This window comes from Grammomys surdaster, unplaced genomic scaffold (genome assembly GCF_004785775.1).
Source record: "Grammomys surdaster isolate TR1022 unplaced genomic scaffold, NIH_TR_1.0 125156, whole genome shotgun sequence".
Taxonomy (NCBI): Eukaryota; Metazoa; Chordata; class Mammalia; order Rodentia; family Muridae; genus Grammomys; species Grammomys surdaster.
The window spans coordinates 595,759-619,698 of NW_021620050.1; the positions used below are offsets into that span (position 1 = coordinate 595,759).

The window sequence follows — 23,940 nt, forward strand, 5'->3', positions numbered from 1 at the left end:
TGCACACACCCCCACCCACACATGTACAAACAACACACACACACAATACAAGCAGACATACAGCTGCACACACACCCACCCACCCAAACATGTACAAACAACACACACACACAATCCAAGCAGACATACAGCTGCACACACACACACACACCCAAACATGTACAAACAACACACACACACAATCCAAGCAGACATACAGCTGCACACACACCCACCCACAGAAACATGTACAAACAATACACACACACATAAATACAAATAAAAACACATAAGCACAGAGAAGTGAAGAGCTTACATGTCTATATCTAATGTTCTAACAACATTACATATATATATTTAATTTTATAATATATAAAATAATTAAAATTAATAACTTTATATTAATATAAAATTTATCCAGCTATCTATAACAAAATTATTTTAGATAATACAATCACTATCACTGAAAAATCTCTACTTCATTTTTCATACTGACTTGGATGCCAGCATTTAGGAGGCAGAAGCAAATGGTTCCAGGCAAGTCAGAGATACACAGTAAGACTCTGTCTCAAGGGCCTGGCTAGCTCAGTGGTTAAAAAGCAGGTGCTGCTCTTATAAAGGACATAGGCTCAGTTCCCAGCACCCACATGGTGGCTTCCTAATTCCAGTTCTAGGGGATCTGATGCCCTCTTCTGATCTCTGTGAGTGTGTACACATGCACACAGATGGTGCACATACATACATGCAGACAAAACACTCATAAACATAAAATAAAAGATTATTAAAAAATGTTAAAAGACCATCTCAAAAACATGAAACAAAGCCAAAAATATATTTAAATATTTATGTTAATATAGACTTGGATAAAGTATACATATAAGACACATTAGTAACAAATATATTTTTTACAGGTATTTGATAACAAAATAGGGAGAAGGCTCAGTAGATAAAGCACTTGCCACACAGGCATGAAGATCTTAGTTCAGATCCTGAGAATTCACTTAAAGCCAGATGTTGTAGCTCTGAAGTGTGAGAAGACATAAGAATGTTCAGAAGCTCACAGGCCAGCTAGCTTCGCATATGAAAAGACAAGAGACACTATCTTGTGGTGTGGTGGAACATGACTTTAGTCCTAGAATTAGGGAGGTAAAATTAAGTAGATTTCTGTGAGTTCAAGGCTTGGCTGATCTATACAATGAGTTCCAGGCCAATCAGAGCTACACAGTGAGACACTATCTGAATTTAAACAAACAAACACATAAAATTCCATGGAGTCTCAATTATATAGAAAACTAGGATCAATTCTTGAAGCTGCCTCCTGACTTCCATATGTATACACACATACACACATACACACACACACACACATATCTCCATATATATCCATAGCAAGTGTGCAAACATAATTACACACACATACATAATAAAACACAAAGATTTAAAAAAAAATCTGGCAAATAGATCTATTAATAAACAGGGCCGAGGAGACAGCTCAGACAATAAAGTATTTGCCGGGGCAAGCTTGAAGACCTGAGTAGGTCCCCAGAACTGACATAACAAAGTCTTAGGGGTAGGGAGGAATATGTTCATAACTGCAACACTGGGAGTCAAACAGATGGGTCCCTGGGTCTGCCACCCTAGCATCACGGAAAACCACAGCCCAGGAACAGATGGCCTCAAAACACCAAGGTGAATGGCACCTGAGGAATAGCACTGAGAGCTGACCTTGCTTTTATATTCATGTGTACACGTAAAAATACAGACATACTACACAGTACGTGCTAAAGATTCCATAATGAAGTATTTTAAGAGTCCAAAGTAGGAGACCAGTGTGATCTAAGTTACAAGAACCAGGGAAGTTGCCTTTAATTCCTTAAAGGACAGGTGATACCTAGTCAATGCACTGTTAAGAATGGCGAGAGTCTCAGTGGTTAAGGATACTGGCTGCTCTTCCAGAGGCTCTGAGCTCACTTCCCAGCAACCACATGGTGGCTCATAACCACTTATAATGAGATCTGGTGCCCTCTTCTGGTATTTAGGCATACATGCAGGCAGAACACTGTATATGTAATAAATAAATCTTTAAAAAAAAAAAAGTACAACATTGTGATTCAGAGGAGTATCTTTAAAAAAATAGGAAGAAAAAAAAAAAAACCTGGCTGAGACACAGTGCCTGCAAACTAGGGAGAATGACATGTATGTACAGTCTCATTTTCCATGTATAGAGTACCACACACTTCATATAACAGACACTCAACTGACTGAATGAAGAAAGCTGAGAGCAGACTAGATCTTTCTTCATCGTCTCAGAGTTAAATGTTTCTCAAAGAGGACTGCCTAGATGAAAATGGCATTTTATACCCCTGACCTAGCAGCAGTAACGCTTCCCAAAGAGACAGCATGAAACACATCCTTGACAAAAGCTTTTCAGCCTTCTTTTTAATTTACTGAACGTATACAAATGCTCTGTATTCAATGTGTTTAGTTTTGTAAATTCTTAGAAACAGTTACTGCTTCTAGGTGAATGCTTTACACTGTTCTAGTGCACAAAGACTAATCACGCGAGACACAAATCCCCATTACATCGAGAGCTTTGCTGTGTAATTAATCTCTCGTAAGTGAATTCCTTAGTCCCTCTAGACTCTGACAAGCTGATCTCTGATATCATTTTCAGATACCTGAGAGTGCTTCTCCCCGCTGTAAGACTTCTTCAATATTGGCCACCATGATCCTCTGCACGTCTTGCAATTCGGTGTTGATGGAGCCTAGATTTCTCCGAGCACGGCTATCAATGTAGAGTTTCTTGGTTTTCTGAATGAAGGTATCTAGAGTGAGGACAGGTAACCATTACCAACTTTCCTGTTCCTCAAGCCACTGGAGGTAATCAGAACTCATTCCTACATCTGTTTGCTGTTGGCTCTAACCTCTTCATCTGTAAAATGTAAAGATGACCATTCAGGAGAACTGTCCCTTGAACATCTCTGAGTCTGAGGCATTTACTATCAGAATCCTTAGAGATAAGCAGACCCACTATAGTAAACTTTTCCTGAAGATAGAAAGATTTCAACCTGTATTGGCTTCATTACTTAGTTAGATCTACGCAGCCCCTAAAATCATGCTGGCATTATTAAGTTAGTGATCGACCAGCAGACTACTTTCCAAACTTATCCCATGCTTCAAGTTCAAATCAAATGTGATAGAAAGCTTCCAAAAATACCAATACAGAGCTGCAGCCTCATTCATCTGTAGCCTACATGTGCAATTTCTCAAAACTGTAGGAATGACCTACTACAGAAATATTTTCGGGGGCTGGAGAGATGGCTCAGCGGTTAAGAGCACTGACTGCCCTTCCAGAGGTCCTGAGTTCAATTCCCAGCAACCACATGGTGGCTCATGACCATCTGTACCCTCTTCTGGTGTATCTGAAGATAGCAACAGTGTACTCACATACATTAAATAAATAAATAAATAAATAAATAATTCTTAAAAAAAAAAAAAAAAAAAGAAATATTTTCAACCTCTGCCAAAACAATCTACTGTTGTGTGTGCTGATACCTTTGACTCTGCTTTCAACGCCTACTCCGTTCCCCTGCACTTTGGAAAGCTGACCTGGGTGGAGCACATCAGTGAGCTCCTGGCCCTCATGTTTCTAGTCAGGCTCTGGCTATGAAGCAGGTCCAGCAGCAGCAGGAGGGAGCAGGCAGTGTGCTCAGGGTGTTTACACCCACTCCCACTTTCCTGAGCACCCACTGTGGACTAGCAGTACCCCCACTAAAGCTTCTGCCCCTCTCAAGTTGGTCTTCCCCCTAAATATTCTCCTTTTCAGTTCAGAACCTGAGCCCTCCTTTATATCTTCAGCCTGAGAGTGGGAACAACTACTGTTGATGGCCCCAAGTCAGCATGCCTGGCATTACTTATAGTCCATTCCCATCTTTATTCCCCTGAAGCTAATTTGGGTGAGCCATCTATTTCCTTTATGACCTTGATACACGTGTCTTATGAGTCACTTGGATTTACTAAACTTATTATCTAGAAAAATAACATTAAAAAACCCTATATTTCATATAAATTAATATATGGCCAATTTTTCACTATTATAATAAAGCAAGGTGATGCACCAAACAAACTTAAAAACCTTAGAAATTCTAAGGCATAAAAATGTTTCTGTTTTGATTAAAGATTTCACTCAATGTATTCTGACTCTACCTGTTCTCGCTCCTGATGCTTACCGTTCACAGGCCATTTCCTCTGACCTACTGACAGCACAATCTTTTACAGGTCTGACTGGTACTGAACCTTCCCATAATTCCTGTGCAAATATACAGACACTTATGTTTGCTACTTCTAAATGTAATAAAGAGGGTTTTCAAATACCATACATTCTAAATTAGACATTCTTATTCTACTGAAATAAATAATCATTTTTCCTGATTTCCAAATTCTGATTTCCATAAAATTAGTCTGACTGTGAGAGTCTATAGATTGGAGAATAAAATTCAATTATAAGATAATCAAGTAGACTTCATGTAACAAATGTCCATTTGTTACAAATAACCCTAATAAAGAATGAAACTAGACAAGAAAAAGATCCATGTTCTACAGGAGAAGGAACAAGACTAGATGAACTTAGTGGCAAGAAGGAAGCCTTTTCCATTCAAGAAGAAAAAAAAGGTAAATTTGGAGAGGGGAACATGTCAATATTATAAGGATTGTATCAAAGTTTCTCCATAGTGCTACTCCCTGAAGAGAGAAACGCAGGGTCTAATCTTACCAAACTCGATAAAGGAATAGGGCCGGGACACAGTGGGCACCTTCTTCCCATGCTGTTCATCAAATTCCGAGTGCAAGTCTTCTAGGTAGGCAAAGGCCAACTTCTTAGGGAAGGCAGCTTCACACAAAACCAAGTAACACACCCCCTGCTCGATAATGTAGCTGAAGGGAAAAAAAAGCAAGACAAGGTTATCTATGAACTAATAGAGCTTCAGGTTGAAGCTGACTTTCAGTACTAAATCAGCTTCGGGAAATAGACCATCTAAGTCAAAATGTTTGTTTCAGATCACAAATTGTTAGAACGAAGAAAGCAACCATCACCCCACTATTAAACATATACCTAAAGACCTGGGCTGGCAAGGATGGTCACTTAAGAACTCTTCTTGTTCTTGCAGAGGACCTGAGTTCATCCCCAGCACCTAGCCCATACCATCTGTAACTCCAGTTCCAGAGGATTTGAACCCCTTTTCTGACCTCTGTGGGCACTAAGCATGCACACAACACACACACACACACACACACACACACACAGAGAGAGAGAGACACACACACACACAGAGGCAAAACACTCATCAACATAAAAGTAAATAGAAAAAATATCCAAGAGTGTAGGCATTTATTCATTACACATTTTCAATTAATATACATTAATACCTAACAGGTCATTTTTGAAAGCTACAGGTGTGAAGACACCATCCTACCTTTGGTCCTGTATGACAAACATATTAATGAACAGATATTAAAGTCCTTCCAGCTGTAACATAAAATAAAACGACAAATTTATGAAAAAGAAGTTAGAAGTTAAATGAGGAAATGTTTACTGTCACAGAAAAAGCCACCTCAAAAATAGTCATGTTGCCTATTTCTGGCTAGAAGAACCCTAACCAACTGGAAATCATTCACTAAGGGAATTTTTTTTTTTTTAAGATTTATTTATTTTACTTATGAGTACACTGTAGCTGTCTTCAGACACACCAGAAGAGGGCATCAAATCTCATCACGGATGGTTGTGAGCCACCATGTGGTTGCTGGGATTTGAACTCAGGACCTCTGGAAGAGCAGTCAGTGCTCTTAACCACTGAGCCATCTCTCCAGCCCCTACTAAGGGAATTTTTATGGAACTCCTGTTTGTGACAATGAGCTCTCTGGCATTCTGGGAAAGGGCTTTGTGATGGGGAAAAGAAAATTTACTAAGAGCCTCTCAAACCTTTCAGCCACAGTACTCTTTTGGTTTTTTTTGTTTAATTTTTCAAGACAGGGTTTCTCTATGTAGTCCTAGCTATCCTGGACTTGCTCTGTAGTCCAGGCTGGCCTCAAACTCACAGAGCTTGCCTCTACCTCTTGAGTGCTGGGATTAAAGGTGTGTACCACCATTGCCCAGCTAGCCACAGTACTTGTTCTTCCAACAACATATATACTAATAGGGCTATATATAGTGGATAAAATCAGAAGTTCTTTGGTTTAGGTGGTTTAAAAGCAGACAGTCTGATACGATCTTGCATTCCTGTCTTCTGTTTCTGATTCCTGAGGCATCCTAGAGCCCTACAAAGGAAAAATCTAAAGCCTTACATACTCTCCCAGGCACAGAGTAATGTTTAATAACACTGCTGCCCAATCACTTGCTTGGGCACTGGATTAATGGATTTCCTTGACGGTAATTTGCACTGTCATTTATAATGCTGGTCTCATTCCCAGAGAAGTAAACAGGACTTACTGCCCTACTTAGAACTTCAGGGACACACAATATCAGCAAAGAAAAATCATACTCTGGCATAGTATTTATAGCCTTTCAGATGAAATGTTCATTCACACTTTACCATATAGCCAAATGGCACGGTGCCTCTAACCAATAGGCCCCACCTGTTTATGCTATTCTTTCTCACTGTGGTGCACATCCAGAAAAATCCCATTCATTCTCTATGTTCAAGCTTCTGTAACTGCTTTTTTTTCTATGAAACTTTTATATTCCTTTTTTTCTAGTCCTTTTCTTCAAACATTCAAATAGGGATTTATTGTCTTCTTCAAAGTACCTCATTTATGTTTCTTTAACCTGAGGATTGTGACCCCCTATAGCACTGTGCAGCTGAATGTAGGAACTGCAGAAAATCTGGCAACAGTTGGTTGTTTCTGAATGGGCAAAACTATGAGCCCAAGGTGTTTCTAGCAGGGCTTTCCAATGATGTCAGTGTGCTTTACTACAGCTTGCTTTCTGAACACACACGTTCTGCCCTGCGCAGGATGTCAAGCCACGTGCCGACAAAAGCCCCAGACTTGAGCCCGCTCTGCATCATGACTGAAATGTTCCCACGTGGTACATATCAAGTTTTCTGCTCTTAAAGAAAGAATGATGATTTGATAATAGAAAACAAAGACATTTTCCTGCCATCATTCCCCACTATATAACTATCAAAGAAATATACATTTTATTATTAGCATGTTTGATTTTCAAATTCACTGAGTTGCTGACTTGAGTTGTATTAAATTTGCCTTGCAAATTTCATTAAGTGAATTTTGCCTTGAGATCTGAACAGAATTTCCACCAGCTTCTGAAATGGCCTTAGCCACACTTCTGTCATTTTGCACTATACAGTTATGCAAAGCAGTATCCTCACCAAAATCAAATGAAGATAAACTCTGAAAAATACTGAAGCTGTTCTATACCCCGTAGAATCAAATACTCAGTCCAGACTTAACCTTTTATGTAAAAGTAAAACACATTCATCTCATGAGCATGCAAATTTGCTTATGTTTTAACTAAAGAGAAAATTTATTTGTATACCAAAGGATTATTTAAAAATGATTTTTAAATAAATGTTGAGTAAATGTTAAGTTTGCTCACTCATTTTATGTACCTACACACTCAGGGTCATATAAGAATTCTGTGGACAGGAAACTATAGTAAGTGGAAAGGTTTAACAAGCCCTGCTCTAAAGCACTGTGCTTATCTGAATGCATGCCTCTGTTGGGAAGAATTCTGGCTCATTAGAAGGGATGGGCACTCATGAAGACAACACAAGGTCTGGCAAAGAAGAAACTTTACTAGCTCTTCAGTAGACCCACAGACCATAAAAGTCCTACAGGAATTCAAAGGAACTCTGTTCCCAGGTCCACAGGATCTTCCAAGTCTTTCATTCTCTATCCATTTTGGAGAGACAGTCTTCCCACAGTATCTGCAGTGGATCTCTTCTAAGATAACCCACAGTTACTAAAACTGGAAAATGTCTAAGTCCCTTATATAAGGTGGAATAATATTTGCATAAAACCCATGTGTATCTTTCTGTAGACTTCAAATCATCTTAATACCTAATAGAATATAAATGCCTTGTAAATAGCTGTTAAATTGTTTAGGCAATAATGATAAAAGAAAAAAGTCCCACAAACCCCACACTTCATGCAGACACTTTTTTTATTTTTTAAATATTCTCAATGCATGGTTCTTGGTTACCAACATGGTTTCTACAAAGGCAGAACCTGTGGGCATGGAAGATAACTGTATCATATAATTAAACATACATATGCATTCTTTTGGCTAAGTTCTCTAGGCTGGTCTCAACTCATGAACTCAAGTGGCTCCCCTGCCTGGGCCTCCAGAATAGCTTAGACTACAGGTGAACACTACCTCATATGGCCAAATGGCTATATTTTTTTGGTGCTTAAATTAAAGTGCCTAAAAAAATGCCTTAGATAATATGTAACTCCCTTATAAAATGTGTCTACCATTTTCTTTTTAAAGGATGTTGTTGATAAGCTGAAATGCTTTTGTTTTATAGTGCTTATAGGTTGCTTGGTTTTCAGTTAACCAGGCAGTTCCTCTTTGTCCAAACAGACCTCACCACCATGCTGCTGACACAGCAAAGCTTACTTAGTTGATCCTGTTTTCCTTTGCTGTGGTCCTCCTATAACATCTTTCCTTTTCAACCTTTTCTGTTTTTTAAAGATTCAACTTGGCATGATCTTATTTAACAACAATTATCTGTAGATAATTAAAAGTCCAATAAAGTTCCTGTGATGGTTAATATTGACTGTCAACTTGCCAGAACCTAGAATTGCCCAGGAGAAACCCTGGGCACATCTTTGAGAGAGTTTCTGCACTGAGTTAACTGATATAGAAAACCACCCTAAATGTCAGTTTGCCATGGACTGACAACCAGGACTGATGAGGAGAGCTGAGCAGCAGTGTTTCTCTTCTCTTCCCAACTACAGATACAATAGGACCGGCTACCTCAAGTCCTTTCCACTATGACTCTCCTGCTGTGTTGGACTGTACCTTCTATGAGACAAAAACAAATCATTCCGCCCTTAATTTGTGTCTGAAAGTATTCTGGTACAGCACTGACAAAAGTAACACTGTGCCTTACATCCCACTCTTAGCTTTGTGCACACTCCAGAACTACGGAGTGGCTAGGGATATCACTCAATGCTAGGGTGCTTGCTGAGCACGCAGGAGGGCACTGGGTTCAATCCCCACTAATGAAAACCAAACAGAAACCCACCACTTCTACAGCCACTGACTTAGATGCTTTAAAGTTCTTGTCTTAGTTAGGGTTTTACTGCTGTGAACAGACACCATGACCAAGGCAAGTCTTATAAAGGACAGCATTTAATTGGGGTTGGCTTACAGGCTCAGAGGTTCAGTCCATCAAGGCGGAAGGATGGTAACATCTAGGCAGCGTGGTGCAGGAGGAGATGAGAGGTCTACATCTTCATTTGTAGGCTGCTAGTGGAAGACTGGCTTCCAGGCCAGGAGGAGGGTCTTAAAGCCCACGCCCACAGTGGCACACCAACTCCAACAAGGCCACACCTTCTAATAATGGCACTCCCTGGGCCAATCATATACAAACCATCACAATTTTCTTATAGTAATAAAATATTTATCGTTTCTCTCCAATATATAAAGCCAGATGCTAAATAAGTATGTATCTCCTGTAAGTCCTTGTTGAGAAATCCTTTGAAGAGAAGCCCACAGCTTGGAGATGTTATGGGAATTGGTCTGTATCACTGTTAGTAAGCCTTTGAGCAGGAGGAATAGCCTATTTATGTCTACCTCCAAGATGTTCCTAAAGCACAAAGTTATCCATTACTGCATAATGGGTGTAGAATGGGCACAGGCTAACAACTTAAATTACTGTAAGTATATTAACTTAAAAAAGTTAAGATTTTGGTTTTCTAGAAATAGAGCCAGAAAAAGTGTTTTCATGAACAGATTTTAGCTTTAAAGCTATATTTACACTTAAGAAACTTACTATTCTGGGCTGAGGAGATCACTTAATCAATAAACTACATGTCCTGCAAGCTTGAAGCCCCAAGTTTATCCCCTAGAATGTGCTTCTTAAAAATTCCAAGTGTAATGACACATATTTATAATCCCAGCACTGGAGAAGGAGTCAGGCAGGGATCCCTAGGGCTCACTGGCCAGCTAGCTTAGCCTACTTTTGAGTTCCAGGCCAGTGAGAGAGAGATGGCTTTGAAAAGAAAAAAGAGAAAAGTAGATGGAGCCTAGGGATGACACCCAAGGTTGTCTTCTGGCACTGGCGGCACGTGCACACATGCAAACACATGCTCGTGTCCACACACACAAAGTATGGCACAAGGAAACAACACCATACCATTATTTTTTTTAAGGATTTAAAAAATATGGGTATGTTCATTTATTTTTAAATGCACATTTAAAAATAGAGTATGTGTGTTTGGGAAGATATGTGTGAGTTGAGGAAACCTTGAAGGCTACAAGAGGGCATCAGATGTACTAAAGCTAGAAATAAAGGTGATTACATAGGTACTGGGAACTGAACCTGGGGTCTGCTTACAAGAAGAATAAGTGATCTTAATCTCTGAGCCATCTTTCCGGCCCCTACTGTGACAGTCTTACAAGGTGTCACATAGCTGTATTTTATACTTGAATGAACACAAAAAATTCAAGAGCTATACTCACTGAAAAGTCATGGCTCCTGCTTCCAAGGTACATCTGGTAGGGGACTGTTCATTCAACTTTCGAAAGAGTTGCTTAGCCTGACTCTGATACTGTTGAAGGTCCCGGCCTGACTGAAAGAAGATAACTTCATTGAAGAATTTAATACATACACAAAGCTATATCAGTTAGAAGCATCACAATATCACAAGAAATAAAGTCCTTCATTTAGCACTTATTAACATTAATTTCAATAAAGGAAAATAAAATGTCTTACTTTTAGAACATATAAGAGAACCTAACTCCTAGTATTTCCAAGATCCCACAATGTAATTGCTAAGAAGGAAAAGTGTGCATGTCAACAACACTCCAGGCACTCGGCGTGCTTTTTACTATTAGGTCAATAACCCCTCCTCACCCATTTCCCTCACAGTTACTGGCAGGAAACTGTCCATCCTGTGCACACTCAGGACAAAGTTCTGAGAACCAAAGACTGTTGAATCTCATCATTCTGTTTAAATCCTGGAGTATCAACAGAATCTTCCACAAAAGTGGAAGAACATTTAAGTAAAACTGTATGTCCATGCCTGTGCTTGAAAACTCCAGGAACACTGCCACTGCAGCTAGGCAAAAGGGGCAACCATCCTTTATTACATCAATCTAGCTGGTTCTCGATCCAGTGTAGGTAGGAAGCTGGAATCAAGAGATACGTACAAAAAGGACAACACCCATATGGTTAGTATGTATCTCCCTGAACAATTTATTAAAAAGAAAAGGAGGAGGTACTCTGTAGTCGCATCATTTTCAAAGGATAAATAAACATCATACCTTACTAACCTACTAGATTCAAAGGAGAAAAGTACATGAAGAATGAGAAACAAACACATACTGTTAATCCACCCTCTTCCTGAGAAGGAAAGGAGGACGTCCTGTTAGCTATGGCCTGAAGGTCTCTACTGCCCAGATCTGTAAGCTGATGATACTTCACCAGCATGCTGATGGAAGGAAGGGGAGCCTTTGGGAGATGCTCAGTCATGACGATGGAGTGCTAATGGTTGATGTCCCTGTATGAATTCTCAAAAAGCTAGATCAGCCCCTGTACCACAAGAAGACTCACACAGAGTTGCTATCTATGAATGAGAAGCAAACACTGAATCTGCTAACCTTGTCATCTTGGACTTCTCAGTGTCTTTTGTCGCTTATAAGCCACCTACTTTATGCACACTGCCATGTAACAAAAAGCCCTAATTATTCCATTTTTAGAATTATTTACTTTGAAAGATAGACTAGCCTGCCTCTGGCAGATATCCCATAACAAAATAAAAGTGCTTATATTAGTTTTCCCAGATCTTGGTCTGGGGTCTAACTTTGAGGCAGCACACCAATGAAATATTAAGCTTCTAGACAAGATACTACAGAGTTGACAGCAGAAAGGAAGAGGCAGTTAAAACACGGCAGGACTGCAAAGGTACAGATGCGGAAAAATGACCTGAAATTCAAAAATAAATGAAGTAATGAATAAGCATAATGTAAGCCAAGAGAGTCGGGCGGAGCCCACTGAACTCGTAACTGTGGATCGCTCCTCTTGTTAGCGTTGCTGTTACGGCAATGATCTGTTATAATGCTACTCATCTGAGAAAGTACTTTTGTGTCACTATACGCATGTAAGTATGTGGATATTATATCAATTCTCACATTAAACAGAACCTTATAATAACTACTACCACACAACAACATTATATTGGCATTATCATATTAAGCAGTATGTATCCATGCATCCATCCATGACTGGTCACTGAGTACATGTTTATAAATATTGTCACATGCTTTCAGGCACTAAGAAGTAATGTACAATATCCTATTTCGACACATGAATGGTACTTATCAATCTATTTGCTTTACCATGCCATTATGTGGCATGAAGAGATCAGAGATCAGAACCCACAACAGCACATGCACCCAACTGATGCTGGAAGTGTTATAAGTGATAATGAAGATCAACACACAGGAATGTCAACACTGGCATCATACTGGAATCACCTATGGATCCGAAAAAATACTTACGTGCAATCGTCATTCCTAAACCAATAAAACAATTGTTTTCAATTGCTAAAAGCAGATGAATTCCTTACCTCAAAAGTAAAGCTGAAGAAAATGATGGGGGGGGAACAATCCACAAACAAACAAAAACAAAACCACAACCCCTCCAATCAAATAAAGATTAGCACAAGCCTTCCAACTTCATAAGACATAATGTAAGTATTACTACAACCTGTGAGAACAAAACTAAGTCATACCAATTATTAAGATATTATGGTTGGAAGCATGCTAAATTTCAGAATGTGATAAGGAACAAAGGTAATGTCATACACTGAGAAAAATCTACATAGAGATTATAGTATGACAGCCAACACTAGTCTGGTTCAGCTGGCATTATCACACCTAAGAACAAAATTGTCTTGGCTAAATAATGATTTTTCTGGCATATTCTCATAATAGACTATTAGGTAGCCATTAAATATTTAATAGTGTGAGACAATATTCAACATGTACAACTGTTAAGTGGAAAAATGAAGTCAGTTTTACAGTATAACATATTAATTTTACACACGACGGGGGGAGGAGAAGAGGAAAATATGAAAATATCTGAGTAAAGATTTATAGGAAATAAGCATCATTAGCATCTTGGACTTTTGGTTATATAAGTTTCCAAGCTTTCTAAATAGCATGGATTAATTCTATAGTATAAAAATTATTCATCCGTCCCTGTTCATTGCATCTTTGTATAAAGAGTACTAGGTGCAATTCTGGTTTGTAAATTTAAAGACAGACTAGAATTTAGAAAAACACTTCAAAAATAAAGTTAATGCTCTTTTTCTGTCATGGACTACTCTGAACACTTTACATAATTAAACTCACAATCATCGTATTTACTCTAGGAGGTAATTAGAATTATTCTATCAATAGTATATTTTAGAAACCAAATTTGGCCAAGGACCCGATGGGTCTAGAAAGGGAAGAGCAGAGTTTGACCTAGATAATCTGACCACATGCAGTCCCTCTTCAAGCACTATGACATTCCACTTCCAATATTAAAATTGTTTCAACAGTAGATCCACCTTCTAAACAAAGTCTTGTTATTCACAAGAAAAGCTCAAAGAGCTGTGTGGGAACTGATGAAGAACCCACAAAAGCAACCTAACCAGTGCTTTACAGACATACCTTGCTTTCAGTGTCCAAGTCACAAAGGGCTCACAGTCAGTTAGCCCAGCTAAAAATACCTAGATGCCCTGCTTGTGCTTTCTACTTCATGTAGACTGCAAATCTCAGTCCACTCTGTAAGATGTGTTAGTGATCCAATAGCGAAGAGAGTGAGAACAGCTGGATCTGCCATGAGGCAAACAGGATTATCCACTGCTATGAAGACTGTCTCTGGATTACAAAAGGTACAAAGCAGGGATTTCCTCAGAACCTCAGGACTTTTCCCATCTCCCTTAGGCCTAGTGGACAACTAGTGCTATCAAATAGCACCTTTTACCTTTCTAAGAATGTTTCAGTTTTGGTTTTGTTTTACAAACCAATGAGTGTGCAAGGTTTACTTAACGGGCACAGGTGAGAGGTTACTTACAGGATCGCGACAGCCAAGTTCCACCCCATCATGGATATCATGGATGATGACCTCATGAAGGTGCATCAGCGTCCCCTTTCCATTATCTCCCACTTCCTACATCAGTATTGCCAAAGATCTCTAGCATTTTCCAAGAATGTTTAGCTAGGCCTTATCATTGATAAATCCTTGATGAACTCAGCTGGTCAAAGGCCAGTTGGACCAAGAACCAAGAACCAGCCACTTTCCTATATAGGCAATTACAGTAACCGCCCTGAAAAGATAAGGGGTGTGAGGTGGCTCAAGTGCACAGCAGGTCACTTGTTTTTCTGGAGCTACCTATCATCTACCTGGTAGCTCCAACACCTTTTCCAAATCTGAACTGACCTTCCAGAACAAGTGCAAATTAAAGCAAATATAATACTTTTGAGAAAGAATAGAAAGATAGATAAGAGAAACTGCAAAGGGGAAAGGTCATTATAGAGAAAAGAACAAAAATAAAAAGGAAAGAAAGAGGAGGGGGAAAGAGACAGGAGTATCAGACAAGTGAGTCTAGGGTTGTGAAGAAAAGGTTGTTTCTCTACCTGTCCTAAGCCTAGATTACTAGGTAAGCAGTCAACACTGTATAAAACAGTCTATATTATATGTGAACATTACTCCCCTCACTGTCTCCTTACTGGTATCAGTGAGTATCAGTCATCTTCAGTAATAAGGCAGTTAAGAGCTTATACAGGGACTGGCACCTTGTAAATACATCTACAAATAACCCAAGTTGTATCAGTACAAATAATTAAAAGTATTATGAGTTACTTTGGCTCAGACAATTAGAGTACTTAATATAAGACTATTTGGTCAAGATAATCTATGTCTTAAAAGCTATTTCTGAGTTTAGTGTGGTGGTGTACACCTAGAACTCTAGAATTCAAAAGGCTAAGGCAGAGGGATCAATCCGTTCAAGGCAAGCTCTAGCTGTCTAGAACTTGTCCCAATTTTCTTTTTAAAAAGTTATTTCTACATTAGTAACAAGTGAATATGTGCTTGAAAAGTCTTAAATAAGACAATACAGAATAAAGGCTAGGACCTAAGGTTCTGGTCTAGAGCCAAACTGATACTGATTTAAAAAAAAATAGCTTAATAAAATACTGATTACTGAAGTGAATACATGGTTGAAAAGTCTTAGACAAGACAGTACAGAATAACAGGAACTAAGGTTTTGGTCTAGAGCCAAACTGATACTGATTCAAAAAACAATAGCTTAATAAAATACTGATTATTGTAACCAGTAATTCTCGATCAGGACTGATTTTGTCCCTAAAGGAACTTTTGGAAATGTCTGTAAGTAGTGGGATAGGAATTGTGCTACTGCCATCTGGAAGTAGAGGCCCAGGATAGATACCTTACAAAGCACAGGATAGTCTCTCCCAACAAAGTAGCATCCAGCCCTAAATGGGAACAGTCCCTGATAAAAACAGACCAACCCCCAAAGCAAACCATCAGCACCAGCAACACTACCAACAAAAACCCAGGACACATTCCATTACCCTACTTGTGAGCTGTGTGACTTTAAGCAAGTGGCCTATTCTCTGGAAGCCTAACAGCCTCTGTGAAGGGCAATAAGAGCACAACACACTCTAGCATGGGGGGTATGAAGAGGACCAAAGAAGTACTGCCCTTAGCAGCCGCAGGACAGTGCTGTTGTGTATGAGGCAGGCTACAATGTTTTGTCTACTATTATGAGGGCAAAAATGAGTCTAAGACTGATGCTTCTGCAGACATTAAAGGTTCAGAAAGGCTTATTATTTAAAATCAAAATTACTGAAGAGAAATGATAGAATCACAATCAGAAAAAAACCGCTTCTGTGGAGAATTTATCATCAATGAAACCAACTCATTTTGGCAGACCAATATCAAATAAATACCAAGTTTAAAATTAAGAAAAAAATTCACAAATTTTTCAGAAAAAAATTCAAAGCAGAGAGTAGGAGCCCACTAATATTAAACAGCATTTCAAATCCACTTTGGTCACTCTCCTCCATCAGAATTCAATGCAACTGACCAGATTTTGCCCATCACCACCTCACTGCTACCCCTCATGGAAAAAATATTTTTCAAAGAAAGTGTTCTCTATGACTCCCTCCCCCACCTCCCATCCCCTTTGTTCAAGTCATATTCTTGGGTTCATTTGAATAATATACTTTATTAGAGCAGGTGGAAATCAGGCATAACTGTGAAAGCAGGCACTTTACTGAACCTTGACAACTTTATAAGTGGCAATATTACCTCATCCACTATCAAAATATGTCATCAAGCTAGGTCAAGGATCAAGTGCTATAGGAAAACGAAGTGAAGAAACGAGGGGTTGATTTTCCCCCGATGTATTTGTCAGCAGCTTTAATAGCAGCCTAAAATAAAAATCCTAAATTTTAAGAAGGTCCCTAAAAAGTCATCACAACCTGGGTGATCAAATTAAACAAAGATAAGCTTTCTCCAGAGCTTCTGTGTAAAGAGGAACAGTTAACACCAAACTCTAACTCCTCCGACAAAGATTTCTCCTCACAGGTAGTCTCTCCACTAGCAAACCGTAAAAGCTCTCGAGGGGAGGGGGAAGGAGAGTCTGTGAGGTCGCCAGGGTCTCACTAGCCCAAGGAAGGGATCCGTAGCTTGGAGCAGGGCGAGCTCGGGGCTCCGGTAGCAGCTTACCTGCTCGTCCTCCTGCATCGAAGCGGCCAGGGGAAGCCCGTCCGCCACGCGGGCGATCATGGTCAGCAGCACCATCTTCCCTGGCTACGGAGGCCCGGCCGCCTCAGTCACTGCTCCTTCTGCTCCGGCGGTGGCCAGTTACACCTCCGGCTGAGCTCCCCGACAGCTAGCTGCTGGCGTCTCCGCTTCCCGCTGAGGTGGCCGGAAACGGCTTTAGAGCTTTCCACTACCGGTCCTTTCAATTGGCTTCCCACCGAGAACCACAACCACCGGAACTTTAGTTCCGCAGTCATTCCTCCGACCAAGTCCCGCCCACGTTTGTGAATTTTTATTCTTTCACTAAGCAGTGTCTCTGGAAGAGGAGTGACACCGAAGCTAAAAAGGGCTCGAAAGGTATCTGAGAGCGAACTTTTAGACGAGTGGAGTATGAAACAACTGTTAAGCTATATATTTTCAGATTCTTTTTTTTTAACAGAAAATTTTATGTATACTATTTTATAATCTGCGTATGTCTTGGCAGAGATTTTTTTCTTAAGGGTTTTCTGGCCTGGGTGTTTATGCAGTCACAAGATTCTTAAACAGTGTGTGGTAAGAGATCAGCAAATAGGGGCTGGAGAGATAGCTCAGGTGTCAAGAACTCTGGCTGCTCTTTCAGAGGACAGGCGTTCAACTCGGCACCCTCATGGTGGTTCACAACCATCAGTAACTCCAGTTCCAGGGAAATCTGACACCTTCTTCTGGCGAAAACAGCCTCTTCATGCACATGGCGCATAGACAGAAGTGGAAGTAAACCACTCACACATTGAAAATTTTAAAAAGAGATCAGCAATATATATATTATATATGAATAAATGAAAATGTACAGGACTCGGGCATTACATAGATCATTCTGCCTCCCCAAATCTAGGTTCTTGGTTGCCTCTGTCATGTTATAGAAAGGGTAATCTTACCAAGCTTTTCAGTAACTTAGTTTTCACTTGCTTTTGAAGCAACCTCTAGACAATCACCTGTAAGGAAGGGTTCTCATCTTTCTGTTCTTTGGTGTCCTCATCAATGAGAAAGGAATATTCTTGGTCTAAAGGGATTTTGTGAATATTAAATGGGAATGTTGAAGTACAGAGGTTTTGTAAAACTTAGGAAAGAAAGAAAGGAAGGAAGAAAGAAAGGAAAAAAGGAAGGCAGGAAGGAAAGAAGGAAAGAAGGAAGGAAGGAAAAAAGGAAAGAAAAATTATACAAATATACTTATTACAGTATTAATAACTATTTGCTAAAAGCTTATAGTTAGTATCTGATGATTATCTGTACATTTAACTAAACAGCTCAGTAAAATGTTAGTCAAAGGCCCTCACTTTATAGTTGGGGAAGACTTCCGAGATTTTCCCAAGCAGGTCACATAGCTAGAAGTGATGTGAACAGGCTTTGAGCTCAAGTTCAGCTCTAGCTTCTGACTGATAACCATTCTTTCATATTATCTCTCCTCTTTCATATAATGCCCCCTCCAGACAGTGCCTTGCTGTGTAGCTCTGGTTGGCCTAGAACTCATCTATGCTGGCCTTGTATTTCAATCACACCCTCCCTTGCTTGCCACAGCTCACACCTAGCATATGGCAACCTAAGCCAATGTGGAGTAGAAAACAATTTTGGAACGTATAATGCCTAATTTGGTAAAAACATAATACATTTAGAATAGTCTACAGATACCTCTGTCTCTAACTTCTTTCTTCCACTCAACAAAGATACATGCCCTCTACGACAATCTCAAATGATTGTCATTGATCCCAATAGAACAATTCTAGTAATAGAGAATAATAACACAAATATTGGCAACAAGGCTATGGCCATGTGGGTCAGGAGAGAAGAGAAAGCAAAGCATTGAGAGTAGAGAGACTCTCTTGTAGAAGCATCACCTGTCAATAAAACTCTGTTGGTCTATTAGCTGAGGCAGGAAATAGGGGTTCCAGTGGGGAGAGAGACTTCTTAGATAAAATGGGGTGAGGGAAGAGATTTGCTCGAATGCTGATGGAGAGTAACTAACCATGTAGCAGGACTTAGAATAGAATAAATGGGTTGATTGACTCATGAGCTAACAGAAATTAGCCAAAGCTTTTGGCCTAAGCAGTATTTATGAATAATTATTCATAGATAATTCCATCTCAGAGTTGTTAGTTCAGGGAACTTGAGTGCAGGTGGAAAAGCCTGTGGATACAGTAAAACGTGTGTTCAGAGGAGCTGCCTCAGAGTGAGAGCCTCAGGTTTCTTCCAGTTTGTGCTCTCAGCTTTCCCCCAAGGCTGATGTGCACATTGCCTGAGTGTTTCTCATATGTCATTGCTTATTTTAAATGCCTTTTTAATTTTTTAATTTGTATGTTAGCACAACAAAAACAGTGGGTTTAATTATGGTCTTTTCATGAACATCTGCCATTCACCATTGTTTCTTTATGATAAATTCCACTCCTCTTGCTTAGGCTTCTTGGGGTTAATTTTATTTACAAAATTTCTTTATTGGATCAAGTCCTGCCCACCCCCACTCACGCCCAGGGCTGAGGAGCCAACCCAGGCCTTACACAAGCTAGGCAAACATTCATCCCCTGAGCTACATCTCCAACCCTTTACCAATCATTTCTTGAAACAACATTCGTGTTTTCCTTTTAAACATATGGTATGATTCTTGTGCTCTCAGACATTGGAATTGTTATTTCAATGGAGGGTGTGGTCTTCTTAGGTTGCTCAATGGGCAACTGGAAGAAGCTAGTACCATATCTGATAGATACTCAGACCTCAGGAACTCTGGAATCTGAGTCACTTTTGCTTCCAACTCGATGCACATCATACTGTTCACATCTGTTAGAGATTTTGAGCTCTCGATCTTTGATCCTTTGAGCAACACAGAACCATGTAATGATGACCAACTCTGTGTTAGGTCCAGGGAAGGCCCTCCTTGACTATTTTACATTGAAAAAAAGAGAGAGGATATTCAAATTGCTAAAGTTCATATTTATCCTTCACCTCCCTAAAACCTGACAACACACACATGTTACGAAATGAGTAAAATTCCAGAACCTTGGCAGTGGGAGTGAGGGGAGGCAGGGGAATGACTCGCAGGTAGCCGTGCCAGAAAATTCTTGAAACACACCAAACAATTGAACAATGCACATATCCAAATTAAATAGATGTATATTAAGCTGCTATGGCAGAAGACTTGGTTAGAGCAGTGACATTTGCACAGATATTCACAGGTGTCATCAAAGAGAGCAGCACAGTTGTGTACTCAGCTCAGCTTGTTATCCACCATATGCACTAGTGCCTCTTTATGATTTCTTTTAAATGAATACTTTCTTACAGATTAGTATGTAGCTCCCAGGCTGAGTGTCTCCCTCTTCAGTCTCTTACTTCTAAATGTAACCTCAGAAGAACGGTTAATTCTGGCCCGTAAGTCAGCTTTTGTTCTGATTGGTCCTTTTCCATGTGAGTCAATTCAGTTATATTATATTGTATTACATTATATTATATTATATTATATTATATTATATTATATTATATTATATTATATTATATTAATTAGGCCTGTGTTCACCCTTTGGACATGCCCCCAGGCATTGCAGGCTCTGAGGATGTAGGGTGTGTGGAGTATGTGGGAGGCTTGTGGGGATGTCTCATGGCCTAGGGTTGGGGTTGCAGTGACACCAATCTGTACTGGTCATTAAGCTCGGCTACTTTGAATTGTCTTCCCTGGCTAAAGATCCTAACAATCTCATGTACACCATGATCCCTACAGTCACTGAAGTGGAAATAAGAGCTGAAAGGCAAAGAAACGAGGTGTGTGCTATAAATCAGGTGGGAGCCCCTGTTTAAAATAACTGCCACTTTCAATAGCATGGTTCAGATGCTGGACCACAGCAAAGCTGCCCTACACCTTCTAGAAGATAGCTGTGGTGTCTATCTGGTTTCCTTGCTTTGTCAGGGAAACAAGGTACAAAGCAGGACCACACCACTCATCTCTTGGGGTGAAAAAGATGTATAGGTTTTGGCAGACCCCAAAGAAAGGTTGAACTCCGACTTAAAAAACAAACAGACATACATTTTGCACTATAAGCCTCTAAACAGAATAAAGAAAGTGTTAGCCTTTAAGGTACAGCATCTGGAACCTACCACCGCCTCTGTTTATAATATGGATGAATGATTGGTATGTCTCAAAGGCTGAAGAAAATCCTGACTGGCTCTGTACAACCCAACTCATAGTAAACAAAGACATGTTCTTCATCTATTTCTTTCATGCTTCCAACTAGTGACAGGTAAATATTTACTGCTCAGTTACTGTAAGCAGTAACAGACACTGGGTTATGTAGAGGAGAAAACAAACAAGCCACGATGCTTTGCTGACAGGAGTCACATTCTACCTGGCCCTGTCTCTCTCCTCTGACTGCAGGCCCACCCCCTGCCAACCAATCCCATTGTTTTCCATGCCTAAGTCTGAATTAATAAAGGAGTTAGATGGTAGATTTCCCCAACTACCCATTCTTCTGTCCTTAGGCCTGAGTCTCTGCTTTCCTAGTCTCAGTGGACTTAGTGACTTCACAAGGCCCCAAGTTCCCCATGTCAACTACTATTGACTCAGCTTCCTCTGATGCCTGCCTTCCTCTCCCAGTCTTCATCTCCTGTTTCTTTTATTCCACTGTCTTTACTCATCTAGTGGTTCAGCGTGACTGAAATTACTGAATTACTTCTGAGTAATTCCTTTTTGATATCTTGAGATTGTATCTTTCAGCCATGCCTACCCTCTTTCTTCTCTCATAGTCATTAGGGAGTGTGGCCCCAGCCAGATCCAAAGTTCTATGCACTGTTTCTCTATGGAGGCCTTCTTCAAAGCCCTTGGACAGCCATAACCAAAGTCCCAGTTTTAGAAGCAGCTCACAGAGAGATAATTCAGAGGTGAAGGACACCAGCTGCTCTTGCAGAGAAGACCAGGCCTCCAAAGGCACCACGAACAGATATGGTGCCCAGACATATATGCAGGCAAAACACCCATGCACATTTTAAAAAGCATGTTAAAAGATCTGTTTGTGTATCTTGTCACTTCTTGCGGATATTAAGATGACAGGTTTGAGTTGGGATTTTAGGTGATTAAGGCATGATGATGCTTTCTTTTTTTTTTTAATTGAGAAAAAAAGAGTTAATCTGAGAAGTTTGATACCACTTTATAAAAAGAATGCATTGATTAATTGATTGATTGATCAACTGACTGTTTGCCTGCTTGCTTGTTTGATTGATTTATGCAAGGCATCTCACTATGTAACCCAAGCTAGTCTTGATATGAACACTGTCTCTCTTGCCTCAGCCCCCCAAGTGCTGGTGTAATAGGTTTCTGCTTCCATGGCCAGATGGATACAATTTTCACTACATGTCAAACTAAGCAGAGGAAAATGGATTTAGATCTGTGTTAGCACAAAGGTATTGCTAATATCCCGTCTCCCCAAATAGGCAAGCTTACTCCTTTGTCTGGAAAAAAAAGACAAACAAACAAGCAAACAAAACAACTGGCTTTCCCTGGATTGGATGACAGGCTGCTTACTACACAGAACTAGTAAGGATATCACTGGATTCTCAGTGAGCAGGTACAACAGAGCCCATAGGAGAACCTAAGCCCTTCCAGGAGGTGGAAGTGATCTTGGTCCCTTTGCCTACCTTGGCCTACTGTGTTGTCATGGTGATCTCAGCAGCTGAGATCTGGGCTAGCTGTTCCTTCTCTGTCAGCCTTTAGATGGGAAGAAGTTTTATCACTGTACTCTTTGCAGGGGTCAGGCAAGGATGGATTTTATATGATCCAATGCCTATCTTTTTAAATTGTAAAAATTATATATTTATATACACATATATATGTAACATGATACAGATTGAGAGGGACGTATTTGTGTGTGTGTGTGTGTAATCACAATGATAAAAGAAGTTGTGGAAAAAAAAGAAGCTGTGAACTTGAAAGAGCAAGATGAGGTATATGAGAGGGTTTAGAGAAAGGAAAGGGAAGGTGAACATGATATAACTATATTATGATCTCAAAAAATAAAAGAAATAATGTAAAAATTAAATTTATTCATTATGTTTGTGTGTGTGCTCTCAAATATCCCAATGCCCTTTTGGAAGTCAGGACAGCGGGAGTTCTCTGTTCACTCCGGATCCTGGGGACCCAACTACTGTTATGAGGCTGGTTGGCAAGCACCTTCACCTGCAGCCCTCCATTGTCCATTTTACTGTTCTCCTCATTCTATGTGTGTATCATTTTACAGAAAATTATGACTTCTATGTTTCTTGAGGAACATACAAATATATTTTTTGTTGGCATCTACTTTTGTTGCTATAAAGTGCTAAAAATCTTGTCTAGAATTATTGAATTGTGTTTTGGACTCTAAATTTAGGAATATTTTTGTTTTCTTGTTTTTAAAAAAGATTTATTTATTTGTTTTACATATTTACATACGCTGTCACTCTCTTCAGGAAGACCAGAAGAGGCATCAGATCCCATTACAAATGGTTGTGAGCTACCATGTGGTTGCTGGTAATTGAACTCAGAACCTCTGGAAGAGCAGTCAGTGCTCTTCACCGCTGAGCCATCTCTTCAGCCTTTGTTTTCTGTCTTTTAGGAACAGGATCTCATATAGTTTAAGCTGGCTTTAAACTCACAATATAGCTGAGGATCATTTTGAACTCCTGTTCTACCAACTCTTAGGTGCTGGGATTAGAGACATGTTCCATCTTACCTATGTCTTTTAGGTTCTTTCGTGTGTGTGTGTGTGTGTGTGTGTGTGTGTGTGTGTGTGTGTGTGTAAAGCACTTGAACTTCCTTTAAAATGCAGGCATGTCCAGAGACTGAAGAAATGGCTAACCAATAATGGGCCCAACTTGAGATCCATCCCATGGGCAAGTACCAATCCCTGACACTATTAATGATTCTCTGTTGTGTTTGCAGACAGGAGTGTGTTGT

At 39.8% G+C, this 23,940-nt stretch overlaps 1 protein-coding gene across 1 annotated transcript in view; it reads right to left on the minus strand.

The window, feature by feature from the left end:
- The window catches only part of Sec22b (SEC22 homolog B, vesicle trafficking protein), a 21,318-nt gene extending 4,158 nt beyond the window's left edge, over positions 1 to 17,160 (minus strand). Inside the window, exons 1-4 of the mRNA XM_028785198.1 lie at positions 16,965 to 17,160; positions 10,682 to 10,791; positions 4,751 to 4,911; positions 2,658 to 2,804 (exon numbers count right to left, since the gene is read on the minus strand). Of these exons, the coding sequence (XP_028641031.1) occupies positions 2,658 to 2,804; positions 4,751 to 4,911; positions 10,682 to 10,791; positions 16,965 to 17,039 (493 nt within the window). The 5' untranslated portion in view covers positions 17,040 to 17,160. The remainder of the gene's footprint in view (positions 1 to 2,657; positions 2,805 to 4,750; positions 4,912 to 10,681; positions 10,792 to 16,964) is intronic.
- Positions 17,161 to 23,940: the final 6,780 nt, after the last annotated feature.